This window comes from Saccharomyces paradoxus, chromosome VIII (genome assembly GCF_002079055.1).
Source record: "Saccharomyces paradoxus chromosome VIII, complete sequence".
Taxonomy (NCBI): Eukaryota; Fungi; Ascomycota; class Saccharomycetes; order Saccharomycetales; family Saccharomycetaceae; genus Saccharomyces; species Saccharomyces paradoxus.
The window spans coordinates 152,404-171,168 of record NC_047494.1 but is presented as its reverse complement, the minus strand read 5'-3'; the positions used below and the strand labels follow the sequence as shown (position 1 = coordinate 171,168).

At 40.9% G+C, this 18,765-nt stretch overlaps 10 protein-coding genes across 10 annotated transcripts; 5 read left to right on the top strand and 5 right to left on the bottom strand.

Moving 5' to 3' along the window:
* On the bottom strand, positions 1-1,728 carry PUT2 (1-pyrroline-5-carboxylate dehydrogenase; the record flags this gene model as incomplete). The annotated part of the gene is made up of 1 exon (XM_033910816.1): positions 1-1,728. The coding sequence occupies one exon, from the start codon at positions 1,726-1,728 to the stop codon at positions 1-3; it is 1,728 nt and encodes a 575-aa protein (XP_033766707.1).
* A 216-nt stretch (positions 1,729-1,944) lies between these two features.
* Positions 1,945-3,360, bottom strand: BRL1 (Brl1p; the record flags this gene model as incomplete). The annotated part of the gene is made up of 1 exon (XM_033910815.1): positions 1,945-3,360. The coding sequence occupies one exon, from the start codon at positions 3,358-3,360 to the stop codon at positions 1,945-1,947; it is 1,416 nt and encodes a 471-aa protein (XP_033766706.1).
* Positions 3,361-3,593: 233 nt separating this feature from the next.
* NEL1 (GTPase-activating protein NEL1) lies at positions 3,594-5,489 on the bottom strand (the record flags this gene model as incomplete). Its single annotated transcript, XM_033910814.1, has 1 exon — positions 3,594-5,489. One exon carries the CDS (start codon positions 5,487-5,489, stop codon positions 3,594-3,596), a length of 1,896 nt encoding a protein of 631 aa, XP_033766705.1.
* Positions 5,490-5,705: 216 nt separating this feature from the next.
* On the top strand, positions 5,706-6,728 carry PIH1 (Pih1p; the record flags this gene model as incomplete). Its single annotated transcript, XM_033910813.1, has 1 exon — positions 5,706-6,728. One exon carries the CDS (start codon positions 5,706-5,708, stop codon positions 6,726-6,728), a length of 1,023 nt encoding a protein of 340 aa, XP_033766704.1.
* A 135-nt stretch (positions 6,729-6,863) lies between these two features.
* SPAR_H00750 (putative glutamate 5-kinase) lies at positions 6,864-8,135 on the bottom strand (the record flags this gene model as incomplete). The annotated part of the gene is made up of 1 exon (XM_033910812.1): positions 6,864-8,135. One exon carries the CDS (start codon positions 8,133-8,135, stop codon positions 6,864-6,866), a length of 1,272 nt encoding a protein of 423 aa, XP_033766703.1.
* A 357-nt stretch (positions 8,136-8,492) lies between these two features.
* ERC1 (Erc1p) lies at positions 8,493-10,346 on the bottom strand (the record flags this gene model as incomplete). The annotated part of the gene is made up of 1 exon (XM_033910811.1): positions 8,493-10,346. The coding sequence occupies one exon, from the start codon at positions 10,344-10,346 to the stop codon at positions 8,493-8,495; it is 1,854 nt and encodes a 617-aa protein (XP_033766702.1).
* A 362-nt stretch (positions 10,347-10,708) lies between these two features.
* RRM3 (DNA helicase) lies at positions 10,709-12,880 on the top strand (the record flags this gene model as incomplete). The annotated part of the gene is made up of 1 exon (XM_033910810.1): positions 10,709-12,880. One exon carries the CDS (start codon positions 10,709-10,711, stop codon positions 12,878-12,880), a length of 2,172 nt encoding a protein of 723 aa, XP_033766701.1.
* A 451-nt stretch (positions 12,881-13,331) lies between these two features.
* SLT2 (mitogen-activated serine/threonine-protein kinase SLT2) lies at positions 13,332-14,762 on the top strand (the record flags this gene model as incomplete). Its single annotated transcript, XM_033910809.1, has 1 exon — positions 13,332-14,762. One exon carries the CDS (start codon positions 13,332-13,334, stop codon positions 14,760-14,762), a length of 1,431 nt encoding a protein of 476 aa, XP_033766700.1.
* A 315-nt stretch (positions 14,763-15,077) lies between these two features.
* Positions 15,078-15,962, top strand: YHI9 (Yhi9p; the record flags this gene model as incomplete). The annotated part of the gene is made up of 1 exon (XM_033910808.1): positions 15,078-15,962. The coding sequence occupies one exon, from the start codon at positions 15,078-15,080 to the stop codon at positions 15,960-15,962; it is 885 nt and encodes a 294-aa protein (XP_033766699.1).
* Positions 15,963-16,191: 229 nt separating this feature from the next.
* DAP2 (dipeptidyl aminopeptidase) lies at positions 16,192-18,648 on the top strand (the record flags this gene model as incomplete). Its single annotated transcript, XM_033910807.1, has 1 exon — positions 16,192-18,648. The coding sequence occupies one exon, from the start codon at positions 16,192-16,194 to the stop codon at positions 18,646-18,648; it is 2,457 nt and encodes an 818-aa protein (XP_033766698.1).
* Positions 18,649-18,765: the final 117 nt, after the last annotated feature.

The following is an 18,765-nucleotide window of genomic DNA, read 5'->3' as shown; positions in this document are numbered from 1 at the left end:
TTATTCATAATTAGATGGATATTTGAAATCAGTCAACTCGTAGAAGTTCTCCTTTGTGTTTCTAATACTGACAAATCTGCTTAAAATGTTTGGTCCACCGGCCTTATCGTCGGTACCACTCATTCTTGCGCCACCAAACCATTGCTGAGAAACAACGGCGCCTGTACATTTGTCATTGATATAGAAATTTCCAGCGCTAAACTTCAACTTTTCATCCGCATATTCAATTGCTTTACGGTCTTTGGCGAAAATTGCACCGGTCAAAGCGTATTGACTTGTGTTATCAATAACATCACAGATCTTATTGAATTCTTGATCTGGATACTCGTAAACAGTTAATATAGGGCCAAAAAATTCTGTTGACATATATGGATGATCTGGTCTCTTGGCTTTTATGATTGTGGGTCCGATAAACCAGCCTTGGCTTTTATCGTATTGACCACCGTAAAGGATTTCCAACTCAGGGTCTTTCTTTGCATCTTCAATTACTTTTACTAATTTGTCGAAACTTTGTTCGTGGATAACAGGGCCCATGAATCCCCTCAAGTTACCACCTGATATTGGACTTGCTGATGTGTTCATTGGGACAACATTTTGTGATTGCAGGATGCCAAACATATCGGATAAGAATTCTTCACTTTTTGACTCTGGTAGATACAACCTGGAAGCGGCTGAGCACTTTTGGCCTTGGAATTCGAAGGTCCCTCTAATAGTGGAGAGTACTGCGTGCGATATATTTGCACTTGGATGAACTAGATGGAAATTCTTACCACCTGTCTCACCGATAATACGTGGATAATCTCTGTATTTCCCTTCAACAACGCCACTTTGTATTTTACCATACAAACTCTTAAAGACATTGGTAGAACCGGTGAAATGCAGGGCACCAAAATCCTTATCAGCTAGCACCTGGTTGGTAACTTGAACTGGGTCACCTGGAATGAAATTTATGACACCTTTTGGTAATCCTGCTTCTTCCAAAACAGTCATCAATAAATAGTTTGAAAGAGCTGCAGTTTGCGAAGGTTTCCAAACAACAGTATTACCCATCAAAGCTGGTGCACCGATTAAGTTCGCAGCAATAGCAGTAAAATTGAATGGCGAAACGGCATAAACGAACCCCTCTAAGGGCCTGTATTCAGCTTTATTCCAAGTACCATCTGCAGATTCCACAGGTTGTTGAGCGTACAAATCCGAAGCGTACTTGACATAGTATCTAAAAAAATCAGATAACTCTGTGATACAGTCGATTTCTGCTTGATACACATTTTTGCCCTGTCCTAGCATTGTAGCAGCCAACATATCATAACGGTACTTGGTAGAGATCAAGTCAGCGGCTTTTAAAAAAATAGCAGATCTGTCATAAAACGGTAGCTTGTACCAATCCTCTTTAGCATCCTTGGCTGCCTTCACAGCATTCATGACGTCTCTTTCAGTAGCCTGTGTGACGTTTGCCAGTACTTGTTGATGGTTTGCAGGATTAGTCTGTGGGAACAGGGCTCTTTCATTATTGTCGTATATCCTTTCCCCGTTGATAACTAGTGGTACTTCTAAAGAAGAGCTTTTAAATTTCATCAAAGAAGCCCTCAGTAAATCCCAGTCTTTTAAGTCTGTGTTTCCAAATAGCTTAACAGGTTCATTTTTTATGTGCTTGGGGGGCTTGATGTGGCCCAATTGTGAAAAAGATCTCTTGAAATATATCGATTTTAAGCACCTAGCGGATAGCATAATTGCTGTGAATTTAAATTTGCTTCCTATACAATATAGATAATATTGGCTTGCTTGTATTATTACATATTTGCCATGGATATACTTTTGGAGTAGAGTCAGCTGTCCTATCACCCTTATATAGTAGACCTATCCAAATTTTGTCGGCTTCGGAGTTGGCTTCCCGAGCTGTCTGATGGCATAGATAAGCATGGTTACTGTCCCAGATAACACAATCTATTGCTTGAGTAAGCGTGAGTCCTCTCTAGAAGCTGCCATAGACGATTGTGATGTCGGAGATGTCGGAGATGTTGGTGAAGATGGCAAGGGATATCTCTTTATGCCATCGCCATAGTAGCTCTTGGCTCTTACAAACCCCAGCAAGAAATTTGAACTGAAACACCAAGTTACAACACCACAAAAGATAACAAATAGTGTTTTCCAATTTAATGGATCTATGAATGAGTTGATAATGTCTCCGAACAACTTTGCGCTCAACGTAGATCTTGCACGGAAAAAGATATCGTTATTTCTGTTCATACACTGTTTCCATATAGCACACTGTTCACCCAGAGCTGGCAATCCGGGCGTCTGGTTACAACGGTTTGTGATGTACTGCTCTTGACAAATCTTGGATTCGTACTGCAATTCATGTTTTCTTTGTTCCCATGTGGATTTCAAGTCCTTTTGAAGCGCTATGATAAATGAGAGTATAAAACTAAAAATCACTACTGTAGTGATCGCATTGAGAAATAACTGTAAATATGACATTAGGGCGTATGATGCTCTTGATGCCGGATGTGAATTGGGTGACCATGGCTTAGGCAACTTGAAAGCTTCATTTTGGTTATAGAATTCATCTATTCTATTGTAATTTGGTTTAGTAAGAGAATAAGTCTTAACACCATCTTCATCCGAATAAAAGTAATTGTGTGTATTAAATGAAACCTGTATCGGTTGATATTTTGATCTTGATCTTAACTCCCTCTTGATGATCTCCGAATCGAACGCATTTGTGTACTTGTTTGCTTTGTCGTTCCCAGTCGATGAGTTGATTTCATCTTCGACTTCTTCGTTTTCGATTACATCTTCATCTTGTACGTTGCTCTTGGAAATTTCATTGTTGCCTTGATTGGATGATTGTGGCAATGGTACAACACCTTCAACTTTAGTAGCTGCGGCTACACCTAAATCGGTCGGTGATAATAATGCCTTTATGACAGTTGAATGATGCGGTGAAACAATATTCTCGACCTCTTCTACATTTTGGTCCTGGGTTTCACTATTTTTTTGCTTTTGCTTGTCTTCTGGGGTGGCCTCGATTTCTTCCACTATGGCATTCTCGGTCGCTTCAGTAGGAGCATCGATTGGTTCGCCATTGTATTCCTCTTCGAAACTTGTATCATCAACTTCATCTATCTCCATTCGGTCATCTTCTTCCTCATCAGCTTTAGCAGTACTAAAATCCAATGTATTTCGCAGAGGTGATGGGCTCGAGGGGAAATGGGGCATGAATCGGTTGATAAGTTGTGGCGACAAAGTTGGCCCCTGTTTGGATATACTCAGGTCGGAGAGGCCTACTAGTTCCTCATCAACGTGTTCCATTCCGCTAGTGAAACTGTCTCTTATACTCAAATTTTCAAAACTTTCCATATGGAAGATCCTATATAATGTTATAATACAACTACTCAATAAGCAAGTATTGCGATAAACAAGCGACTATTTGATGAGATGCTATACCTTTGATGAAATTAAGGGCCAACTTGCTTTTGTATTTTCTATTGTCTTGGGGAATTCTGTTATATTTCATCGAAGGTTTTTTTTTTTCTTTATTTTTGTTTTTGCCAATACAAGCGTCGCAAAGTGCAGCGAGAATATTTAGTGTGCTATTTGCTTCTATTTGAGACGGTGAATAAGTTGAAAAATTCACCGAATGTCATATCCTCTGTGCCAAGAGTTTCCTTGTCAGTGGTGTCCAATGGAATGATTTTGCTTTTCAAGAAACGGTCTTGACTGCCTCCAGTTTTAGTTTCAACATATAATGGTTGCGGAAACCTTTGCAAATTATTCAAAATTTTGCAACAGAGCTCGCGACCTTCCTTTTGAAAAAGTTCACCCTTTCTTAAAGCTAAGTACGAGCCACCATCTACACAAAAGGTAGTTTTATTATCTTGGAGTACCTGGGCTCTTGTTAGTAGAATATTCGATACGGTCCAGTCGTGTTTCGAACCACTGTAACTCCAAATGAAAGGTTTACATAGTGAAAGACATGTATCTTTATTAGCGTTTATTATTTGATGAAGAAAAAGGTACCTCTCGTCAGGCGAAGTATTCCTGATCGATAATATTGGTGACCTATATATATAATAACACCACTCTATAAGCTTAACCACATCTAAGTCCATTCCCCGGAATTGGCTTGGTAATAGGAACAATTGTTTCATCAGTCCTTTGGCCTGCCTAGATGAGTAGGTGAAACCATTGATTATTTGTGAGGCTATTTTTTTCATTGAGAACACAATTTCATTTTGTATCCAAAATGAGTCACTAGTCTTTGGCAGTAAAAAGGTTTCAATTTTTATACATTTTTCCGATTTATTTTCAAACGTAGTCTGAAACTGTATAAGAACTTCAGTTGAATTGCGATCCACTGGGATTTCTACCGGTAGAGAAAGATTTTTAGGATTTAAACTATATTTGGGGAATTCATTTACGACAATAGCGTTCTTTGCGGTTATTAGCTTTGATTGACAATTATAAATGGCGTCGTGGTCACGCAAGCTCAGATACTTCCGAAAAGATTTTTTGAACCTCTCATCATTAAATGAATCAAACTGAGAAACTGCCATTGACGAGGTTATTAATGGACCCATTTCCAGTACACCGATTTGATCCAATGAAGCAATAAAAAACTCATAGATCAAATTTTGTTTTCCAAATTTCTCGAACATTTTCATATAGAATTTTGTCGAAATTTTGGATAGTTGGAATTGTGGACTTTTAGATTCAAAATGATGGTTTTGTCTCATGCTTTCACCACGTTCCCTTGTCATGACTTTGCCGCTACCTTTAGTACATGGACCATTCAAGAACGAGACTATGTGGCTGTAACCTGACAAACTGTACCGAGACGCCAATACGGAGGAAATGAACAACGCTAATCCGGTACAACGCTTGTCCCGTCCAGAATTGATATTCGCTTTGCTAGCACTTTTGCAAATTTCTTTTAGTAGCTTTCTTAACGAACCGTGAGTAGACTTACCAAACCAGTATGACTCTTGATTATTCTCCGTGATTTTTTTCTCAAAGTAACTGGCATTTAATTTGTCAAGTTTATATTTGGTCATAAATTCATTTATTGAAAACACAGCATCATGTTTGTGATTCACAGCACTGTGTAAAACCACATGACCTGATTGCTGGATAGTAATTATCGATAATGGCTCTTGTTCATTTGCAATGTAACTATTACATAGAATGGAAACTAAATGATCCAGCTCATGAGGATCGCAAATAGCGTCTATAATCATAATGGTTCTTCTTTCAAGTGCTTCTTCCTTCACAGAAGTCAATGTGTAGGGGTTCGGCAGCACCAGCGGTAATCTAACTCCTGGGTTTGATTGGCTGCAGAATAGACAAGACCAGACCTTCTGCTCTCGCAGTGAACAATCCATTGAATAAAAGGCACCACATTTAGTGCACTTTAGATCAAGGTCATAGTTCTGCATCGCACTGCTGCCGCTGGAGAAAGGCTCATATAAGAAATTAATTGGAGAACGCATAGGCCCTCTTGACCAAAATCGTTGCTAGATTGGAGCATTGTACAAAGTACAAAATTCGATACACGATCAATACCTTTGCTTTCTTTTTTTTTTTTTTTCAGTAGTTCGAAAACAATAGTGATGGAAGAAAATCAAGAACTCTTGAATTAGTACGCATGGAAGAAAAAGGAGAAAAGGAGAACGAACATTTCAAAGCAAACAAATAAACCTTAATCGATGGCCGATTTCCTATTGAGACCAATTAAGCAACGTCACAGGAATGAAGACAAGTACGTTACAGTGGAAGCTGCGGGCGGATCAGTGTCTAAGATCGAGCCCATCGCAGATTTCGTTATAAAGACAAAACTAATATCCGGTAATGGTCCCGAAAAGCTGCAAGACGGCAGGAAGGTGTTTATTAATGTCTGTCATTCCCCATTAGTGCCCAAACCTGAGATTGAGTTTGATGCGAGGATAGTATTCCCGCTCATCATCCAAAACGAATGGGAGATTCCTATCATCACATCTTGTTATCGCATGGATCATGACAAGAAGGGACAGGAGTGTTACGTGTGGGACTGCTGCATAAACAGCGACTGCTCGCGCTGGATATGTGAAGATATTCAACTGCGAGAGATACTGGTCGAGTGGTGCTTGGAATCATGCGAGATCCGGGATTCCGTGGTATTGTGCAGAGATCACATTGCATTCCCCAAAATGAAGAAGAAAGGTGCTGAGATTCCTGCGCTAGAGATACTGAATGACGAGTTGCAGCAAGATTACAAGGCAAAAATGCATAAAATCATAGAAGAGGAGGCTAGAGACCCGATGAGTATATTGAGAGGAGGGAACGATGATGGCGATAATAATAACAATGGCGATGATGGGGCACTACCACCATTATTCCCTATGGAGAGTAAGACCTCTGGAGCCAAGATAGAGGAGATCGACGAGAGCGAGATCGCTCGCACAAAGGAGAAGAAGGCGCCTGCAGCGCAAAAGCAGCAGGAGGACGTGCCAGAATACGAAGTGAAGATGAAGAGGTTCAATGGGGCAGCATACAAGCTACGAATCCTTATTGAGGACAAAGCTCAGAACTCGAGACCGGACCAGTTCTCTCCGAGCTACTACTTCGCGGAGAATGTGTTGTATATCAATGACAAGCTAAGTCTACCCTTGCCCAACGACATAGTCGCAAATGCAGCAGACATCAAGATTTTCCACATTGCTAAAGAACGCAGATTGTATATATATATTTAAACTAACGTTGTGTGTATTCTTTTGGTTTTTGTTGTGGCTAATACGAACGAATATATAAAAGTGGGAAAAAAAGGAGAGAGATATGTGCATCTATAACAGATTTTTTTTTTATTTTTTGTAAAAAAAAAATATTTCTCAAAATTGCGGAGGGAAGGCAATGTTTTCTCTATGGGCTACGTATTCGCTTACACTGTAGCCCAAAACATCGTGAATTTTCTCGCTGGGCAAGCCCTTAATCTTCGCAAGCTCCAGGCTTGTATAATTGGAGCGGACGCGCCCCACGGACTGAACCGGCTTCGAGATATCTAATTCACCATTGGGTAACCGCTTACCGATCTTGAGATCCACGCACTCAAGCTCGTGAAAGTTGTCCCGGACTTCAATTACGGCGTTTGCAGTCAAACTAGCCTTGTCCTTTGACAAAAGTCGATCATAACTGTTCTCATCGATGATAATGGCGCCCTTGGTAATGAGCCCATGGAGTATCCAAAACTCCCTGTTCTTAAGCTTGTGCTTGTTGTCGTTAGCCAAGAACTTGGTGTGCATGGGAACATTGTGGCGGCGCAGCTGTTCGAGCTCCGCATCCTGGAGTTCGAGAAATTGCTGCTGTGTGCCGTTTCCGGTATGGCGTGGAGGGCGGAAGTGATGCTGAATGTAGTCAACGATCTCCGGGACGTACTCTGGCCGGTCGCTCTTCATCACAATAGTTTCAATACCGGCATTAGAGGCGAGGTCGGCGGCTATGAGTTTGGTGCGCATGCCGCCCGTGCCAACCTCGGACCCTGAACCGCTGGAAGTGTTGACGCCCGGCAGGCCCTCAGATAGCTCCGGGACGAGGACAATGGGGCGAGCGTCAGGGTTAGTGCGTGGATTGTCTGTGTATAGACAGTCCACGTCTGTGAGCAAGAACAGGAAATCTGCACCCACGAGAGCAGCGGTGATGGCAGAAAGCGTGTCGTTATCGCCGAATTCGATCTCGCTGATGGATAGCGTATCGTTTTCGTTTACTATGGGGATGACGCCCATGGCCAACAGTTCGTTGATTGTGTTGCGTGCGTTATTGTACTGGTTCCAACGCAATATGTCGTTACGTGTGAGCAGGATTTGTGCAGTTTCCTCGCCATATTGAGAAAATAGCATATTCCAGCGTGCGATGAGACGGCCTTGTCCGACAGCGGCAATCGCTTGCACTTCAGACAACTGCTTGGGCTTGTGCGGGATATTGAGCGCGTCCAAACCAACGGCAATACCGCCGCTGGATACGATAATCACTTTGTGGCCCATTCGTTTAAGGTTCGTCACGGTCTCAACGATTAACGTCATGATGGACAACTTTGGCTCTTTTGTACTTTCGTCGACAAGCGATGAACTGCCCAGCTTAATAACGATAGTATACGCTTTTGTCATTATACTCTTCGATATGCTACTTATCTTCACCCTGACGAGGTAAAATTAGAGACCAAAAAAGGTGGTAATAAATATTCATATGCACCATGCACACTATATATATATATATATATATATATATATAAGAATGAATGTACGAATGTGTAAGTGTATGCATATATAGAAACATATGAAGGGCAGCAATTTTTTCAGTGCAATGCATGCCCGTTTGGTGCCGTATGGGCACGTGTACTATTTTGCTGGTGACATGCCACATGGCGAAACCCTTAAATTACCAACACTATTGGCCAGAAGGCCGGTGGATGCGGGGGTGGGGATGTGTATCTCCCCTATACGTCATTCGACCCTGGACGAGTTTTATGATGCATGGGTCTCAGCATTGCGCTTGCGAGCCGCCCCGAGAATACGGCGCTTGTCACCATGAAACACGGCGTATCCTTGGCACACACTCATCATTACCAACGCACTGGTGATGCCCAGCCACAAACCGCCCACGCCCAGATGATATAGGAATGCTAAGACATATGCCATTGGCACACCTAGACAGTAAAACGCAACTAAGTTGATGTAACCACCTATCTTTTGTCTCCCTTGACCACGTAGGCATCCGGCGGTCGACGCATTAAATGCGTCGAATAATTGCATGAACGCAAGTAGCGGTAGTGTGTCTACCACCATCCTCACTACTGCGCTCTCGGTAGAAAATAAACTTGCGATTTGCTCCTTGTAACGACAGATAACGAACATGTTCATCGACGAGCACACAAAGGACAGCAATAAGGACACGCGGCACGTGATCATGCAGCTATCGTATAGCGACGCGCCGATAAAATTGGCTACACGTGTACTCGTAGATACGGAGATAGAGAAGGGCACTTGGTATGCAAGAGACGCAATCGTAGCCACGATCGACTGAGCGCCCAAAGCATCGGTGCCCAGGTGGGAGGCGAAAATTGTTAACACTTCAAAGCCGAGGAATTCTGCTTCCACCATCACTACCCCAGGGATGGCTAGGTTAATCATCTTACGCCAGTTCTTAAATGCTTGTTCTTTGGGGATGATACCATTCCAGCATTTTAGTGGTCTCTCCTTGTGTTTGGTAGTGATAGCGTATATTAGCAATCCGAGCGTCATCAACCAGTAGTTGATGACGACCGATAATGGCGCACCGAGGTACCCGATCCCAATCTTGTCATTCCAAACAAGCAAGTAGTTCATCAATGCGTTCAAGGGTGCGCATACAAACAGCACAATCGTAGATGCATGGAATATACCTTGGCATTGTAGAAACCTTTTGCCACACTCAAAAAGGATGAATCCCGGCACACCGAATGCGGTAACACGTAGGTAATTAGCCGCTAACGCACACAGTTCTCTCTCTGGAATCATTAGTGCAAGTATCTTTTCTGACCAAACAAACCACACGTACATCATTGGCAAAAATGCCAAGATGGTGATCACGGCACACCTCTGCACCAGCACACCTACCAAGTGGTAGTTCTTGGCGCCATATGCCTGTGCACACAGTGTGTCCAGGCATGTGCACAGGCCTTGAATAGCGGCAAGACCCGTGATGTTAGCAGTCATAGAACCCAGTGTAACACCACCTAGCTCTTTCGTCCCCAAATGTGAGACGGAAAAAATAGATGCTAGCGACAACGAGTTTTGCAAGATAAAGGTGAAGATTAGCGGCAACGCATTCATTGTGATCACTTGCGTCTCTCTCTTGAAAGTTGTGTTGATTTTCTGGCCGCTTTCGATCGCGCTCTCCCACGCATTCACAATCTCAGTGGGTCTTTCCTCTTCGTCCGGTTCAACTGGTTGGCCATGTCCATGGCTTTCTATATCTCCTCCACCGTTGCCGTTTTGAGAAAGCAGTTTGTTGTCTATTAGCAGGTCTCGTTCTTCGTCGAGCAAACGCTTACGGTCGTGCGAGTTGTAGCCTTGTTGCCATGCTTCTTGTTGCAGTGTCCGCGAATTGTTGGCATCTAACAACGAATGGTATTCGCCTTCCCTCTCCGTCTCATCGTTATTACCGGCACAGACGGATTCTTCCTCACTACCCTCTTGCTCTTCGTCCTCAATTAGGTTTTCTTCTGACTCCTGTGGGATGTAGTCTGCAGGCGTGAATAGGCCTGCCTTTCCGACACTCGTGGAGTAGATGATCGATGATCTTCTGTCGTTAGTGGTATGACTAAATTGTTTAGACATTGTCTTCTTTCCTTCTTTCGTCTTCTTCTTCTTCTGTCTTCTTCTCCGCTAACTTGGACTCTTGGCAGATCTAAAAAAGCACTCTTAAAGCCGGTCTGTCTTCCCTTACTGAATTATTCCTTTTGCCAGGGTTCTTTACTATTTTGCCGTTATCATAAATTTTTTTCTTTTTAAGCTGCCGTGCTCTTCTATTTTTTTATTCTTTTTTTTTTTTCATTTTTCCCTATTACAGGGCTCACCCGAATGCGCATGCATTATTCCGATATTATTATGTCAAGTAATATGTAAATAAACATCATCTCGAACAATAAGCAAAAGGAAACAACCTCAAACCTTAAGAATTGTTCGGATAAAATACCCCGATGTTCAGGTCGCATGCCTCCGGTAATAAGAAGCAATGGTCTAAAAGAACCTCAAATTGCAACACATCAGCTGGTTCGGCATCAGGCTCTCACGCCTACAGGCAACAAACACTGTCTTCGTTCTTTATGGGTTCCGGAAAAAAGCCAGCTGCTGCTTCGAAAAACAGCACAACAGTAATTGATTTAGAAAACGGTGATGAAGGTAACCACACCAGAATAGTGCCCCCTAGGCCAAGATTGATACGGAACAATTCATCCTCCTTATTCTCGCAGACACAAGGTTCGTTTGGTGATGATGATCCCGACGCAGAATTCAAAAAATTGGTAAATGTGCCCAGACTCAATAGCTATAAGAAGCCTAGCAGATCACCATCGATGACCAGTTCTCTTCACAAGACTGCCTCTGCGTCTACGACGCAGAAAACATATCATTATGATGAGGATGAGACTTTGCGGGAAGTTACTAGTGTAAAATCTAATTCTAGACAACTATCGTTCACTAGTACGATCAATATTGATGATTCTAGCATGGAACTTTCTGCTGATTCGGAAAGACCCGCAAAGAGGTCTAAACCTTCCATGGAGTTTCAAGGTTTAAAACTTACAGTACCAAAGAAAATAAAGCCGTTGCTAAGAAAGACAGCATCAAATCTGGACTCAATGAACCAGAGAAGCGGTTCTTCACCAGTAGTACTTACAACAGAGCAAGAAAGGGTCGTTAATTTAATCGTCAAAAAAAGAACGAATGTTTTTTACACGGGTAGTGCAGGTACAGGTAAGTCTGTCATTTTGCAAACCATTATAAGGCAATTGAGCTCTTTGTATGGGAAAGAATCAATTGCGATCACCGCCTCTACAGGGCTAGCGGCAGTGACTATTGGTGGCTCCACTTTACATAAGTGGTCTGGTATAGGAATTGGGAACAAAACTATCGATCAATTGGTGAAAAGAATACAATCACAGAAGGAGTTATTGGCTGCATGGAGGTATACAAAAGTTTTAATCATTGATGAAATTTCTATGGTTGATGGTAATCTGTTGGATAAATTAGAACAAATCGCGAGGAGAATTCGCAAGAACGATGATCCCTTTGGTGGTATTCAATTGGTCCTAACAGGTGATTTCTTTCAATTACCACCCGTGGCTAAGAAAGATGAGTATAAAGTGGTAAAATTTTGCTTTGAAAGTGAAATGTGGAAACGGTGCATTCGAAAAACGATTTTACTGACAAAGGTCTTCAGACAACAGGATAACGAACTGATTGATATTCTAAATGCCATTAGATACGGAGAACTGACCGTCGACATTACTAAAACGATAAGAAACCTAAATAGAGATATAGATTATCCCGATGGAATTGCCCCTACAGAACTGTATGCTACGAGAAGAGAAGTTGAACTATCTAATGTAAAGAAATTGCAGTCCCTACCTGGTAATTTGTACGAATTCAAAGCTGTAGATAATGCGCCCGAGAGATACCAAGCGTTACTGGATTCTTCATTGATGGTGGAAAAAGTTGTCGCATTGAAGGAAGACGCACAGGTTATGATGTTGAAAAACCGCCCTGACGTAGAATTAGTCAATGGGTCACTGGGGAAAGTCTTATTTTTTGTTACAGAATCGTTGGTGGTTAAAATGAAGGAAATTTATAAGATTATAGATGATGAAGTTGTCATGGACATGAGATTGGTAAGTCGAGTCATTGCCAATCCCTTGTTAAAGGAATCAAAGGAGTTTCGTCAAGATGTCAACGCCAGACCATTAGCTAGATTAGAACGTTTGAAAATCTTGATAAATCACGCAGTCAAGATCTCTCCTCATAAGGAAAAATTCCCCTATGTGAGGTGGACGGTGGGCAAAAACAAGTACATCCATGAGCTCATGGTCCCAGAGCGTTTCCCCATTGATATTCCCAGAGAAAATGTCGGGTTAGAAAGAACTCAGGTTCCTCTAATGTTATGCTGGGCACTGTCTATTCACAAGGCGCAAGGACAAACTATTCAAAGACTGAAGGTTGACTTGAGAAGAATTTTCGAAGCCGGCCAAGTTTACGTTGCATTGTCAAGAGCAGTCACCATGGACACTTTACAGGTCCTAAACTTTGATCCAGGAAAGATTCGCACCAATGAAAGAGTAAAAGATTTCTATAAACGGTTAGAAACTTTGAAATGACTTGCGGAGAAAAAATGCATGCCCTTTATCTGAAGTTTTCTTTTCTTGTTCTGCATAATTTCGAATAGTTATGCGCCTATTTGTATAAATTAACGGACTCCCGAAACATCTACCTAGAGATTATCTATTTAGCTAAGCCTACGTATGCGGCGATTTTTATAATATCTTTTTTTTATACAAAGCTGCGAAATGTTGGCTAAATGGAAAGTTTCAATGTTAAAAATAGAAACTGAAAAAGGAGATCCAGCCAGGAAAAATCAAAAAAAAAAAAACTGAGGGAAATCAGATCCTACACAAGCAATTAGGTTTAATTTAAGACCCTGGTCTGCCAGATATATATATACTAAACGAACTGTGCATTCAGCGAGCAGATCTAAGCGGCCACAGATTTTCATATTGAAGCTATCAAAATCGTAAAAAGGTCGAAGGGCGTGTATAACAACTCTGGGACATGACTGACAAAATAGAGAGGCATACTTTCAAGGTTTTTAATCAAGATTTCAGTGTAGATAAGAGGTTCCAACTTATTAAAGAAATAGGTCATGGAGCGTACGGTATAGTGTGTTCAGCGCGGTTTGCAGAAGCAGCCGAAGATACCACAGTGGCCATTAAGAAGGTGACTAATGTTTTTTCGAAGACTTTACTGTGTAAAAGATCCTTACGTGAACTAAAGCTTTTGAGGCATTTCAGAGGCCACAAAAATATTACATGTCTTTACGATATGGATATCGTTTTTTATCCAGACGGATCCATCAATGGACTATACCTATATGAGGAACTTATGGAATGTGATATGCACCAAATCATCAAGTCCGGTCAACCTTTGACAGACGCTCACTATCAAAGTTTCACATACCAGATATTATGTGGTTTAAAATATATTCATTCCGCAGATGTCTTGCATCGTGATTTGAAGCCCGGTAATTTACTTGTTAATGCTGATTGTCAACTGAAAATTTGTGATTTTGGGTTAGCTAGAGGGTATTCTGAAAATCCTGTCGAAAACAGCCAGTTTTTGACGGAGTACGTGGCTACCAGATGGTATAGAGCTCCCGAAATAATGTTGAGTTACCAAGGTTATACCAAGGCGATTGACATATGGTCAGCAGGTTGTATTTTAGCGGAGTTTCTTGGCGGAAAGCCAATCTTCAAAGGAAAGGATTACGTTAATCAATTGAATCAAATATTACAGGTTTTAGGGACACCCCCGGATGAAACTTTAAGAAGGATTGGTTCTAAAAATGTTCAAGACTACATCCATCAATTAGGTTTTATTCCAAAAGTCCCTTTTGTCAATTTATACCCAAATGCTAATTCGCAAGCATTAGATTTATTGGAGAAAATGCTCGCGTTTGACCCTCAGAAGAGAATTACCGTAGATGAGGCCCTGGAGCATCCTTACTTGTCCATATGGCATGATCCAGCTGACGAACCTGTTTGCAGCGAAAAATTCGAATTTAGCTTTGAATCCGTTAATGATATGGAGGACTTGAAACAAATGGTTATACAAGAAGTGCAAGATTTCAGACTGTTTGTAAGGCAACCACTATTAGAAGAGCAAAAGCAATTACAGTTACAGCAGCAACAGCAGCAGCAACAGGCTTCAAATGCGAATAATGGAAACGCTGCAGTGAGTGAAGGAAACTATTCAAAACAAATGGCCACGTCTAATTCTGTGGCGTCACAACAAGAATCGTTTGGTATTCACTCTCAAAACTTACCAAGGCATGATACAGATTTCCCTCCTCGACCTCAGGAAAGTATGATGGAGATGGGACCTGCCGCTGCGGATACTGCAGATATCCCGCCTCAGAATGATAATGGCACACTCCTAGATCTTGAGAGAGAGCTGGAGTTTGGATTAGATAGAAAGTATTTCTAGGAAAAAATTATAAATAACTGGGAAGTAATAAAATTACCATACACGATAACTCGAAGCACACGCGTATACATGATGTATAAAAGATATACATATATATATATGCTCTTGTAATTGTAGTTCGTATGCCAAACTCCTCCCTCGACGCTTATCTCTAATATTCCGCGGAAATTTGTTATCGCCTCTTGAATTCTTACGTTTCGCTCTTTAAAGATTAGTCATCCATAGGTAGCATTTATTATATAACCTCCCAAAATACTAAACTTATTGCCTAAACATCGCACAAAAGAGGTAAATAAAAAATTAAGCGCCTAAAACATGACTTTAACAGTACCTTTTAAGCAAGTTGATGTATTTACTAAGACGCCATTTAAGGGCAACCCAGTGGCGGTAGTGAACTTCTTAGAAGTTGATGAAAGTGAAGTCACTCAAGAAGATTTACAGGCGATTGCCAACTGGACAAACTTATCAGAAACAACATTTTTATTTAAGCCCTCTGATAACAAATACGATTACAAATTGAGGATTTTTTCCCCAAGAAGTGAATTGCCATTTGCTGGACATCCAACCATTGGTTCTTGTAAGGCTTTCCTTGAGTTCACCAAAAATACCACTGCGACTTCTCTCGTTCAAGAATGTGGAGTGGGCGCTGTTCCATTAACAATTAATAAGGGATTAATCAGCTTTAAAGCTGTTATAGCTGATTACGAAAGTATATCGAGTGAGACAATTGCTGACTACGAACAAGCGATTGGGTTAAAATTCAAAACACCTCCAGCTCTCTTACATACTGGGCCAGAGTGGATTGTGGGGCTAGTAGAAGATGCAGAAACCTGCTTCAATGCAAACCCAAATTTTGCTTTGCTTGCACGCCAGACAAAACAGAATAATCATGAGGGGATTATTTTAGCAGGCCTTAAAAAGACAGCCGTGATCAAAAACTCTTACGAAATGAGGGCATTTGCTCCGGCAATAAACGTCAATGAAGACCCTGTTTGTGGTAGTGGCTCTGTAGCACTTGCAAGATATCTACAAGAACTTTATAAGTTTGAGGAAACCACGGACATTACCATTTCTCAGGGCGGAAGATTACAGAGGAATGGTCAAATCCTGGCTTCAATTAAGAAAGAAGCTAACGATAACACCTCATACCACGTAGCAGGTCATGCGGTTACCGTTATTGACGGTAAGATCACACTTTAAGTTTCCAAACATATAGTTGAAGTAGATATTAAATATAAAATATTCATATATTGATCATAATACGCTCCACGCAGATTTTTTCCCTTTAATAATGCCGAAAGCGATATGCAGGAAAAGGGACAGGGAGTTTCTTATCAAGAATCTGCCTCAAAATACATAAGAAGTGCTGAACATCAAAATCATCCTTTTAAAGAGTATTTTCGCAATATATCGATAGGCCAAATTACTCATGGAAGGTGGCGAAGAAGAAGTTGAGCGCATTCCCGATGAACTTTTCATTTCAAAGAAGAAGCACTTATTAGATAAGCTCATAAAGGTCGGGATAATTCTCGTACTCCTGATATGGGGCACTGTTTTGTTGTTAAGAAGTTTACCTCACCATCCAAACACACCAGATTATCAGAAACCCAACTCTAATTACACCAGCGATGGGAAATTAAAGGTATCGTTTTCTAATGTTAGAAACAATACGTTTCAACCCAAATACCATGAGTTACAATGGATTAATGACAATAAAGTTGAAGGTAACGATTTAGGTCTTTATGTTACATTTATGAACGAGAGTTACGTTGTTAGATCTGTCTACGAAGATTCATATAATAACATTTTATTGAAGGGAAAAACTTTTATTCACAACGGTCAAAACCTCACTGTAGAGTCAATATCTGCATCGCCGGACCTCAAGCGATTACTGATTAGAACAAACAGCGTACAAAATTGGAGGCATTCCACATTTGGTTCTTATTTTGTGTATGATGAGAAAAGCTCCTCCTTTGAGCTGATTGGAAACGACGTGGCTATAGCCATATGGTCCCCTAATTCTAATGATATCGCATATGTCCAAGATAATAATATATACATTTATTCTGCCATTTTTAAAAAGACTATACGGGCTGTGACTAACGATGGAAGCTCCTTTCTTTTTAACGGTAAACCAGATTGGGTTTACGAAGAGGAAGTCTTTGAAGACGACAAGGCTGTGTGGTGGTCACCGACTGGTGATTACCTGGCGTTCCTAAAAATTGATGAGTCGGAAGTTGGTGAGTTTATCATTCCATATTATGTTCAAGATGAGAAGGATGTATACCCCGAAATGCGTAGTATCAAGTATCCAAAGAGTGGTACGCCAAATCCCCGTGCCGAACTGTGGGTTTATAGTATGAAAGATGAAACGATGTTTCATCCAAGAGTAAGTAGAGATAAAAAGGATGGAAGCCTATTGATTACTGAAGTTACGTGGGTAGGAAATGGTAACGTTTTAGTTAAAACCACAGATCGTTCCTCGGACATTTTGACTGTGTTTTTGATAGATACAGTTACAAAGACCTCAAACGTGGTAAGGAATGAAAGTTCTCACGGAGGATGGTGGGAGATTACTCATAATACTTTGTTTATTCCGGCAAATGAAACACTTAATAGGCCTCACAATGGTTATGTCGATATTCTTCCGATTGATGGTTACAACCATTTAGCTTATTACGAAAATAGTAGCAATTCACACTATAAAACGTTGACAAAGGGGAAATGGGAAGTGGTCAATGGCCCACTTGCGTTTGATTCGATAGAAAATCGTCTCTACTTCATTTCTACACGAAAGAATTCAACCGAACGCCACGTGTACTGCATAGATTTACGGTCACCGGATGACATTATTGAAGTTACTGATACCTCTGAGGACGGTGTCTACGATGTATCTTTTTCTTCTGGTAGGAGGTTTGGTTTACTCACCTATAAAGGACCGAAAGTTCCATATCAAAAAATTGTGGACTTCCACTCTCGTAAAACAGACAAGCACACCAAAGGTAATGTTTTGGGCAAATCGTTATACTATTTGGAGAAGAATGAATTGATTACCAAAACTTTAGAGGATTATTCGGTACCCAGAAAATCATTCAGGGAATTGAACCTAGGAAAGGACGAATCGGGAGAGGATATATTAGTGAATTCGTATGAAATCTTACCAAACGATTTTGATGAAACGTTAACTGATTACTATCCTGTGTTTTTCTTTGCATATGGAGGACCAAATTCTCAACAAGTTATCAAGACGTTTTCCGTAGGATTTAACGAAGTGGTAGCTTCACAATTAAACGCAATTGTGGTGGTTGTCGACGGTCGTGGTACTGGTTTTAAAGGTCAAAACTTTAGATCCCTTGTCCGCGATAGGCTCGGTGATTACGAGGCTCGCGACCAAATTTCTGCTGCTTCCTTGTATGGTTCTCTAGCTTTCGTTGACTCACAAAAGATTTCCCTATTTGGTTGGTCATATGGAGGATACCTCACACTGAAAACTTTGGAAAAGGATGCTGGAAAACATTTCAAATACGGAATGTCCGTTGCACCAGTAACTGACTGGAGATTTTACGATTCTGTTTATACTGAAAGATACATGCACACTCCTCAAGAAAACTTTGATGGATACGTAAAATCAAGCGTCCATAATGTCACTGCTCTGGCACAAGCAAATAGATTTCTATTGATGCATGGGACAGGGGATGATAACGTTCACTTCCAAAATTCCTTAAAGTTCCTGGACCTTCTGGACCTAAACGGTGTCGAAAATTATGACGTCCATGTCTTTCCTGACTCAGATCATAGTATAAGATACCATAATGCGAATGTAATTGTTTTCAACAAGCTATTGGACTGGGCAAAGCATGCCTTCGATGGGGAATTTGTCAAATAAATTGACTATTTGCAGCTTATCTGATAAAGACTTTCATGAAACATTTTCATATTTACATACTTTGTGTATATATAATTGATATTATAATAAGTTCATGTTTCGTATAAAGCGATATAT